At 37.2% G+C, this 11,464-nt stretch overlaps 1 protein-coding gene across 1 annotated transcript in view; it reads left to right on the top strand.

The window, feature by feature from the left end:
- NSMCE2 (NSE2 (MMS21) homolog, SMC5-SMC6 complex SUMO ligase) overlaps positions 1-11,464 on the top strand; it is a 225,959-nt gene that overhangs the window by 47,576 nt on the left and 166,919 nt on the right. The window contains exon 3 of the mRNA XM_046642352.1: positions 3,021-3,127. Within this exon, the coding sequence (XP_046498308.1) occupies positions 3,021-3,127 (107 nt within the window). The remainder of the gene's footprint in view (positions 1-3,020; positions 3,128-11,464) is intronic.

The following is an 11,464-nucleotide window of genomic DNA, read 5'->3' as shown; positions in this document are numbered from 1 at the left end:
GATTTATTTGGCCTTTTTCATGCAACACTCTGCTCTTCTTTCCCCACCTCCATTCTTTAGAGGAACAAGACACAGATCCCCTACGCCTTTCCTAGCCTGGTGTTTCTGGAACATGAACACAAATAACATTTTTAAAAAGAAGTTATTATTGCAATAATAAGAGAAATAAGGAATAACGAGAATAAAAAGAATCATAAAAGTAATCCTAAAATAGCTGTGGTAGGTTGCTACTTGAAATGGATGTAGTCATGCCTCTCTTCCAGATTCCATTATGGGAGTCTCGTCTAGTTCTTGTCTAGGGTCTCTGTTCCCTTTTGCAGACCAAGACACTGACTTTAGCCTGAAGTTACCTGACTGGGCATCACTTCCAGGTATGGTGTGATTCTCAGTTGTTTTCAGGACCGGCTTCCTGATCTCTTGCGGTGTTTTCCAGTCGTTGCCTCAGGCTGCACTATTCATCACTTAGGTTCTTTAGCTTGTCCCAGCATTCTTAGGCCCAGGAGCCTTAGCTGAGGCTGCACGTAAGCCACACTTGGCCTCCAAAGATTCTTCCCTTAGGCTTCGAGCCATCAAACACTGACCCATCCCTCAAGCATTTTATCCTTTGCAGGGAAGGTCTCTAAATTAGCCTTGTATTTGAAATTACTATCATAGGTTCAAGTCTTACTAGCATCCATGGGACCTTGATAATGAGAACCATCATCTTATTTATTTTATTTTGCAAACCCTTTCGTAGCATTTTTAATGTCAAACGCACATTTCTAAGTGCTTTCAAAAATTACCTCATTTAATCCCAGAGTGAAGTTGCCAACATTATATCAATTCTCACTGATTTAAGCCCCTGACAAACTTTCATTTCATATACTTTCAAAGATTTTGCACTCTATGGATCTTTCACTGGGTTTCTGTTGAGTTTGAAGATGCCTCTATTATTAGATTTTTGAAAAAGCAGTTTATGCTCTTAGTCTTTGCTCAGAGTACCAGCTTTACCCACTTCTTTGACTGGTCCCAGTATCAGAATTTAATATCGATAAAATATACTGATTCCATTAAGAAAAGAAAAAAAAAAACCACCGTAATTTCTTTTAACTAGATAAGACTTGTGTGAAGCCAGGAGTCTGTTTTGTATTATTTTAAATGGAATAAATTAAAGTAAATTACAGGTCAACCCACAACCCTTAACTAATTTACTAAAATGTAACTAAATACAGTAAAATGCCTATATGTGTCACAAACCGTCGTGTTAGGATATAAATTGTTTAAAATTCTCTTCCTGATCATTAAGCAATTAATCTGATTTTTAACAAACAGTTATTGTATATGTAGCAACAGATACACGTTGGTATCAGCAACACCTAAACAACACATCTTCCTTGTTGATGTTTGGACATTTTCAAAACATTGACCTGTGATTGACAGTCTAACAGTTTTATTTGGAATATGACTTGAGATCTTTCTCACACACCATTTTGTTTAAAATGTTGTATTTAATTTTAGGAATGTAAATAAAATTTTTCTTATGTGAAAACACTGCCTCTCTCCCTGCCTCAAAAACCTTGTATGGAGATAACACGTACATTCTGTGAAATCTGGATGGTACAAGCTAAGAGGTACTCTACCAGAAGCAGGTTAACCCAGCGGGTATTTTATGGCAGGTACTTAGAACTGACTATTGTAAAATTAAAGCGTAATTTTAAGTCTAGGAAAATCATTTTAAAATGTAAGTGGATTTTACATTATTTCATGACTTTTGGATGATCTTATTGTTCCTCAGAGTAGACAAGAAGTATTGACATTTGTCTGATTTAAGGTATTTGAATGAAGAGTCTTTGAGTATGTGCATTCCCAAATGTGATTTAAGTAAATTAGCTTTATTTTTTCATTCGTCTTTTTTAATGTTTGAGTTTTTATTATCCTGTGTTCCCCATCTTTTCCTAATCTACTGAATTATATGTTTAAAGCTTGAAAAACAATGTGAAAGCACTTTTAAGATTTTTTAAACATAGTAAGCATGGTTGTTTCATACTCCAATTGATAGATAATTCCAATATCTGAAACATTTGTGGATCTGTTTCTGCTGATTCTTATTCTTGGTGGCTTGTTTTTGGGGGGTTTGTAAGATTTTTTCCTTGTTTTTATTTTTGTTTTATGTTTCTCCCCTGGTAATCTGATCATTATCCTCAATGGTTATTTGTAGGATTATTTGAGTTCTAGGATGAAAGTGTCTTCTCCAGAGGGAGTACCTGTGGGTAGTTTCAGTGTGACACCACCTCACAACCATGATCAGAGCTTAGGTTCTCAGACCACTCAGGTGAGGGGAACCCAGGCTGCAAAGAGCTTTGTTTTTTCTCTCTCTTTCCCCCTGTGCTCAGTGGCCAAGGCCAACCTCCCTGCAGTCCAGAGGAGCAGGGTGGGATTAATTCCGGTTCATCTTTATTCTGAGGAGTTGGGGGGGGACCCAGCTTACTTGGGGAGGGTATGTGACTTTGGTGTTCTGTGCTCTGCTTCTTTGTTTTTGGTTTCCCCTAATTTTGCCCTGGTTGTTTCTTACTATCTTATTTTTAAGGAGATTTCTTCTTTTTTTTGCTTTATCCAGTTTTAGTTGTTTTCAGTAGGAGAATTGGTCCACGTAACCCAACCTACTGTTACTAGAAGTAGAGGTCTTCCTTATTTGACCTTTAACCATCCTGCGAGGTTCTTGTGCAGATATATAATGGGGCCACTTTAACAGGTGAGGGAACTGAGGCTGAGAGAAGTGTAGTGAGTGACTGATTGAAGATCATGCAAGTGGCACAGCGTGGAACCCCTGAGTCTGAGGCTTCCTTTCTACCTTTGGGCCTTCTACTGGGTGATTCTCAGAGTTTTGAATGAAGCAGGCGTATATTGAGAAAGTTTTTTAAAATATGTAGTATCTTTACAAAACCATTTAGACCATTGACTGATAGGGATTGTATTGGTTCAACTTTTTCCCAACATGTCCTTTGAAGTGGAAAATCATAATTGCTTTCTTTTCCTTTCAGCTGAAGTGAGTAGTGAATACAGTATGGACAAGGCAATGGTCGAATTTGCTATAATGGATCGAGAACTAAACCATTATGTAAAGGCTGTTCAGTCTGCGATAAATCATGTAAGTTTACACCTCTCTCCTGTTTATATTTGGTTACAACTCACTGACCTAGAAATAGAAACACAAAGTCAAAATTATTCTCTAACCTTTAATATTTTTTTCATCCTTACTGTAGCACCTATTAATTTCTTCTTAATCAGGAAGTTCATACAATAGGAATCTTAAATATTTTCCCAGCTACCCACTAATTAGGATATTACATTTATTTTAGATTTTCTTACTTTTTTTTGGTCTCAGTTTTTAGTCTAAGCCTCCTTCGAGTATGAGTAGATTTTTTTAAAATGCTAAAAATTGCATAGAACTTGTTTTTATTGTTATATTTGCTTAAGCCTACAATTTAGACCAGGTTTAGTAACTCATTCTCCCGCTTTAACTAATGTGCAGCTGTTGCAAAATTCATAGAATCAGATAATGTAGAAGAGTTTTAGAGCAAGTTTAAAAAATAAGAAGGTTGGCATTTTGGTTTTTCCAGAAGGCAAACTTATCTTTGTTGACTCCAGCTGTCACAGGAACAGCGCATAAGGCAGTTAAGGTGGGAACATAGCGACATCCTTTTCAGCAGTACCATGTTGAGTAAGAAATGAGCAATATGATTGCAGTAATGTTTCTGAGAAGTCCTTTGTCCTCTGAGCAGTGGAAACTCCCTTTTGAACTGATTTCACATACCTGTGTAATACGATGTCTTGTACTTCTGGTTTCTTTATTTGCCTTTTCTACTTATATCTATGGGAAAATTCCAAAAATCAAATATTTTACAAGATTGGCTACTATTCAGTGGAAGAAAATTTTTAAATATGGTTTAATACTTAAGCCGTACTTAAAAGAGTATTACACAATTATATGTTCATGGTTATATGAAGTTTTCCTGTTTTTTTTCTTAAAAAAATTTTTTTAATGATTAGTATTTGTGACTAACTTAAGAATGTCTGCTTATATCCAAGTGATAAACTCATTCAACTTGTAGAATTCTGATATTTCTAACCATTGTGACTTTTAGTCTTGATAGTGTGGCTGTTTCTTTCATGGGAAAATATGAAAATGTCATCATGTTGAAACATTTGAAACTGGCTGACAAAGCGCTTAGACCAGAGGGTTTCAACTCCAGCTGACGCCTAGAATCAGCCAATCCCTACACTGGAGAGATTCTGACTTCTTTTGTCTGGAACAGGATTGGGGCCCCAACATTTTTAAAAACTCATTCTAATATGTATCCAGAGTTGAAAACCACTGACTTAAAAGAACAAAGCTGACTTTATAGAGTAAAGTGTATTTGCTACCAAAGACCAGAGTTAGGCCTACTACATAGATCCATCCTGCTTTGACCCTTCCGTTCTGGGGAGGAAATTTGATAGCCCTTTCTATCTTTAACTTTGATGTTGTGCAAATGTAACAGCACAGTGTACATTATAGATAAGAAAACCAGATTTTGGAAGTTAAAGAACTTAATGTGGATTTTTTTTCTATGAAACTCTAGGATTCACAGATACTTAAGGTATTTTTATATGAAGAGTTGAACTCTTCCCCTTTCAAAAAACTGAATCACTCATTAAAAAAAGTCAAAGACAAACCCTCACCCTTACCCACATTCAGTAGTTAACAGCATTTCTTTGATCTTGAGGCCTCATCTATTACCCTCACCCTACTAAATAGGAAGAAGTATACTTTAAGTTTTATCCCGTTTTTCAGCCCTAACCTCACAGTAGACTATGGAACAACTTGATTTAGTGATTCTGGTGCTTGTCAGGAAGATTCCCGGTCTTTTATAAGAGGAGAAAATATGTTTATTTTCCTTTCTGATGCAAAGTTGTGCTCCCTATATAAGATTGATACAAGACCAAGAATGGTAGGTCATAATTTTAGAAGGTATCTAAGACCTAAAACCTTATGGGGACATAGTAAGGATATGACCATTATTTTGAGGGAAATGTTTTACACTCTTTGTATACTATATACTCTTTACATACTGAAGTTATGGATGCTGCTATCTTAATGCTTGTTTTGGTGAGGGATAAAACATGAACAGCAGCTCGAGAGGGGCCAGGATACCGTAGTTCTTTAGAAATAGCAATGGTCTAGGAGTCAGAAATGCTTCCAACTCTAGTTCTTCCACTTTCTAAGTTATGATCCTGGGTCAAGAAATATAACCTGTTGCAACCTCATGTTCTTCATCTGTGAAATTCTTGGCCTGCCTATTTCACAAGGTTATTATGTGAATCAGATTAGATACTGTGATACAATTTGACATTCATCAAATTTGATGGAGGTATAAGATAAAATGTTACTGTAAACTCAGATTTCCAAACATATTCGTTAGAAAGGTTGGACAAGATCTTTCCTAAAAGCAAGTACTTTGCTTTGCTCACTTTATTGCAACAAGGCTTTAAAATTAAACTTTTATTGGCTTTGACCTGTCCTACCCTGGAATTCAAGAATCATATAGGATTAGACATAAGCTAGTTAAGTTACAATGTGAAGTGTTCATGATTTCTAAAACAAAGAAATTGTTTTAAGTCAGATAATTAGGAAAGAATACAGATAATAGGAACCCATATGGGTCCCATTTAACTTCCAGTCTGTCATAGACTTTTAAGAGCTACAGTATTTGCGTTACTATATCATTTACCCAGATTCTGATCCACCCTGTGGTCTTTCTATTTATGAATTTTCATATAGTCACAATGAGTTAAAACAATTTTTTAATCATCAAAGAGCATTAGAGTTTATTATTTAAATAGATGTCTGTCTCCTACTCTCACCTTCACAGAATTCTGAAGGCTATATACCTATGAGAAGATTTAATAAGTTTACTTTGGAACCTTAGAGGTGTGGGTCAGTTTACCAACAATCCCTGGGAGATCCTTCTGGCATCCAGCAGAAGCTCTCAGATCGCCTGTCTTTGTCCTTTGAGAAAATAGAGCTACTATATTCTACAATGCCTGAAGATTTTATTTGGAATCAGTATTTATTTCAGTGCTCTGAAACTTAAAAAAAAATTAGGACTTTTCTCCAGCTAGGCTGTAGAGGGAGTATTATACAGTGAGCACTGAAAGATTCCCAGATAATCTGTAAGTCATTTATAAAAACTTTCAGGATAAATGGGTTATATACTTGTCTCAGCTCCTTAAAACATTCATGTGGAGCTCCAGAGAGTTCTGTATGAGGTCTTTGGAGACTTTGAGTCATGAGACTATACATGTGATGAAAGTGTTTTGAAAGCTGTAAAATGGCGCACAGATATACTGTGGTCCAGTCACTTCTTTTATCACCGTTACTGCCAGGGAAAAACTTTTCTCAGTTTCTTCTTGAGAACAGAGTGAAGTTCTGAACATTAGACTTTTGATGACCTAATGTTTCTTCCCTTGATATCTAAGCTTTTATTATTTGAATATATTGAAGAGGCACCATTGGCTGGCTTTTTGTTCTCAAACGTTCATTGAAGAAATATTTACTAAACATCTGTGTGCCAGGTACTTCTAGGTGCAAGACAGAGGAGGTCAATCAGCAAAGCCCACATGAGCCTCACCTTCAAGATGTCCTCTGAAATCTAGAGGTGGAGGCAAGCATTTAACAGAGCAATATGGATGTTAGTTAATGACTGTTGTGGTGTGTGCTACAAAGGGAAAATAAAGTGTTCAAGGAGAGTTAATAACTCAGGGGGCATAATATCTGCTGGGAGTTGGGGGACTCCCTCCTGAGGAAATGAAATTCATTCTAAGATGAAAGTCAAATGATCCTCAACATGGGAATCAAAATATCTAACTTATGTGTTTATGTGACTTTTGCATGAAATGGAAGCATGTTTTTTCTGATTGTCTTGATGTCAGAGTTTCAGGATGCCTTGATCACTCAAAGACTTAATTTGAGAAAATTAGGCCAGAGAAAGCCTACTTTTATATATAGTATATAGAGTACTTGAGTAACCCACCTCAGGTTGGTCAATGATTCATTTGTTCACAGATAGTAGAGTGCCTACTATGTGCCAGGAACTGTGCTTAGTAATGCAAGTCAAGGCAGTAGTTAATTTAAGAATAACGTCATTACTGATATTCTGCTTCTCAAGTCACTTCATTAGTTAAACAGGAGTTATCCCTCTTAAAACGAGACTTTTTATCATGTATTGAATAAACAATGGTAATACTGTATATTTCTGATTCTGTGTTTATGTGATTGTTTAAAATAAAACGTGTAGTCTCATCCTTCAGATTCCAGAGAGTGGGCACCAGTTCAGTTCAAGGCATCCTCAAATCTATTTCCCAGTAACGTGTTTTTTCAAATAAGAGATGATAAAGAGTTCAACCACTGTCATGAGGATGGTCCTTGCAACTTTTTCATAACCTTAATTCTCATAGTGAGGAAGGATAGGCACCATGAAGCTAAATGATAAATGGGCTAACAGGCTCATATTAGTTTCACATATTATTAGCAGTCAGTGATAAAATATACATCCTCTCTGCTTTTTAATGAGCAGTCTAGTCCTAGAGTTTAGCAAAAGTAACTAAAGCTTGAGATTCACATTATACTTTGGTGTTTATTTTTTCATCATGATACTTAATTGTGTAATTTTACTTTAACAAACTTTGAATCTTAAAAGAATTGTCAGACTCTACCTGTATGTTGTTCTTTTAGTATGTGCTGCTTCAGCATGTTAATTTATTGGAAAATCCAAATATTTATATTTTCTTCACTTTGCTGCTCTCTTTTGTGCTACGTGCATCTTACAGATTGTATAAGATTTTAAAGCATTTAAATCGAATTGCTGCCACATACTTGTTTTTGTTTTTTTTTTTTGTCTGCGTTTTATAACAATTCCTACCAAAAGCCTCAGGAGGGAGAGTATTTTTCTTCTTAACCTAACAGGAGCAATTAGGGGCCAGATTGGTTTACTTGTGTTGCTTCTTATAAATCCGTTCAGGGATATGCCCTGTGTACTGTGATTTTTGCTTGATAAGCTAACCTGAACATTGAATCTGCCTTTTAAAACTAATATGTTGAGAGTTAGAAAAGTGAAAATATACTTCACATAAGCTGTTGAAACCAACGCAATCTTAGATATAATAAAAGAACGAGGTGGGTCAAAGGTATAGCTTACCTCAGCCTCGTCATTATGCAACTAGTTTAGAATGTTTTTGAAATATCACTTCCCTATACTTCCTCACCCTTCACCCTTCATCAACTGGTAAGCTTTGCCTTTTGTAAATCTTTATTTTAAAGTTACCTTAACATCCACTTCTTTAGCGTGAAATCTTATGAGGTATCTTACAACTTGGGAGTTACTGTTTTAGTTAAACCAGATTTGGGGAGCATTTCTCGCTCTAAGGCTAATAATTTATAGTATCTGAAGGAAGTTTCAGGCCAGAGGATGTAATTTATTGGCTATGATCATCAACTGACTGAATGTAAGAATGTGCCCCACATTGTGAATCATTGACAAAAGAAGGAGGGGAAATTAGTTTGGGGGTTATAAAATTCGAGGACAGAGATTGATGGGCATGAGGGAAATTACTGTTGTCAGCAGAATGGCAAGAAAGTGAGAGATGACAGTGGGATTAGTGAAGATCGCTTGGAACCAAATGGGAAAGTACTGGAGAATATCCTCTTCTCCACTCCCTGACCCCCACATTTGACACCCCAGAGTGGTGTGTGGTCTCTTAACACCTTTCTTGTCAAAAGTTTCCACATGCTCCATATATGAGCTTTTCTCTATAGGAATCTTGCCCAGGTGTGGAAATTAACCGGAAAAAAAAATAGTTGACTTGAGGTATTCACTCTTCAGCTACTTGGCCCCAGAATGTGTTTGTTTCTATAATTACTGGTAATTAACTTCTATTCCAGTACTTTAGAGCTCTGTCTGCAGTTATTCCTAAATTAAGGTTGTGTTTGGTAGCATTTTGTCTAATACACAGAGAGTTAGGCCTGGATATAGTATTTCACAAATTGAGTTGCCTCTATAGGAAAGAATCTAGATATAAATCTCTTAGTTTACCAAGTAAAGTAGCTGCTAATAGGTGAACATTCTGGTCTATATTGAGACTGATTTTCATGGTTAGTTTATAGAAATCCATCCTAGTGTTTTGTAGGTATTAGGTGTTGGATTTTATTCAGGATTATGAAATGTTTACATTCTTCCAGGCCTTAATGTGCCTCCAGTACAGCATTTTCAAAAGTCTGCTCCATAATAAATTAATCAGGATGTGAATAAGTATAATAGGGAAAAAGGATTTTGTGGTCAAATAAGTTTGAGGAATGCTTGATTAAAAGAATTTCCTTAAAGACTCCAAACCCTTTAATATGCTTTTATGCATTGAGCTTCTCCAAAGGAGGTGTATTTGGTCATTTCTTAAACTTATTTAATTAGAAAACCTCTTTGGGCGAAGGACTCTACAGAACAAACGTACTTTGGGAAATACTTCTATAGTCTCCACCCCCTTATCCTACATTGGAGGCTAAGAGATGGATCCAGCAGTTTGTGGTAGTATTTTTATGGTATCCACGGAACTGGGGAGACATCAAACTCCTGATCTGCAGTGGGCCCAAGAGATGATTCTTTGTAGAAAATCAAGAAAGGGGCAGCCCTCTGAAAAGACTATGTGTTATTCCAACAGTGAAAAAGAGGAGGGAAAAGTTTTTAAAAACATGCAGTGATTGCTTGGCTCTTGGTGTCTCTGAAGCAAACAGGACCCCTGTGTGGAGTGTTGATCCAGGAGAGTGGAGAGAAGGAAATGTTTTCTAGGAAAGGAAGAGAGGAGAGTACAGAGTAGACAGAAGGGACACAGCAGCAGTGTGGGCAGGAAAAGCATACAGGCCTTCGAAAGGCCTGGCTCACCGAAGCACTCCAGTTAGGCGAGAGGGTGCCTAATAGGATTATCAAACACCTTGGCCTCAGTGGCACCAGGCAGTCCTGACAGCTTATTACTTGAATGGTTTAAATGGTGTGGATGTTCTTTAATACAGCAAATTTATGCTTATTTCTGACATTGGGCATAGTCCATATATAGCATCAAACCCTTGTTTTCGATGGTCACTCCAGCCTCCTTCCATATCAAACTTTTCACCATAACTGAGATTTAGGCCTTTCCGCACCATCTAGCAGTTGTGCTAATGGGCACCGAGAGGGCTTGGGCAGTAGAAGAGAGGTGGGGAAAGTATATTGAACCGAGAAATGGATCACCAAACGTTAAGGGTCACTGTAGAATGAATGCATTTTCAAAGGGTGGAGTTGAAAGCAGTTGCTTGTTTATTAATCTCATAATTAAGTTGTTCAGTTCGTGCCAATAGTATGCTTAGTCTAATGAAGATACAAAAGCCTCTTGACACGTGTACCCAAAACAGCTATAAAATAATATTAACAGAGAAATAGTTTGACAGAGACAATAAAAACATGCTTAAAAAATTCAGAGTAATGGGAAAGAGGCTTTGCTTAAATTCTGCCTTTTCTACACTCTAACTGAGCCCAGTTTCTTCTTAAAGTGGGCATGATGGTATAGGTCATATAGTTCTGATAATGATGCAAAGTGACAGCGTGAAAGCACCTACAACGGTCTGTCGTAGTAATTTATGAAGTTGCCCAGAGAGTTCTGTAAAGGAGAAGTCATTTCCTTTGATCAGATTTAAATGATCTCTGGGAGGGAATTTTGAGTTAAAATCTGGAGAGTAGAGGAAACCATTGGGACCAGCCAGAGATGTTCTTTGAGAGGTCGAAGGCAGGGCCTCTTTCCTTAGCCTTCTGGTAATGGAGGCAAAGGGGGAGTTAGGGGAACGTAGTGCTCATCGTGTAGTGACTGGAAAGTATTGGGCAGAATCTAGGGGACCACAGCAGTGCAGAGGCCAGTGAGCAGTATGGCATATGGCCTGTTGGGGTTGAAATCCCCTGATCAGTAAGTCTGCTTATGTCTGTAGCAACAGGAAAAGGATTGTGCCCTTTGACATGTGCTAGTTAATGGCGACAAGGGGGGTCATACTAGAGATAAGAACCAGACAACTAAGGAAGGACTTCGGTAATTCAGGAATGCACAGAGAAAATATTTATTGAGCTATATTTCCATCTCTAATTTTTGTTTACTTTATTGGTAGCACCCGCTTGAAAAAATATTGGGAGAGAAAAAAGTGTTGGGTTTATTCCTCTGATACATCATATGCAGATTGTCAGCTATATTTCAAATGTGCAGTCTCTAAATTGTTGACAAGTGAAAGGACAGAAAGAGTGTAAATGGATTGTCCTTTTGCAAGCCCTGTGTGAGTTCTCAGTTGTGATGGGAAGGAGACGCTCTTTCCTTCTGAAGTGGAGCCCCCGCCCAGTGAACTGTCATTGACAGGGTGGGGAGGATTGATTTTTATTCT

Source organism: Equus quagga, chromosome 16 (assembly GCF_021613505.1).
Source record: "Equus quagga isolate Etosha38 chromosome 16, UCLA_HA_Equagga_1.0, whole genome shotgun sequence".
Taxonomy (NCBI): Eukaryota; Metazoa; Chordata; class Mammalia; order Perissodactyla; family Equidae; genus Equus; species Equus quagga.
This window is presented reverse-complemented; position numbering and strand designations above follow the sequence as displayed.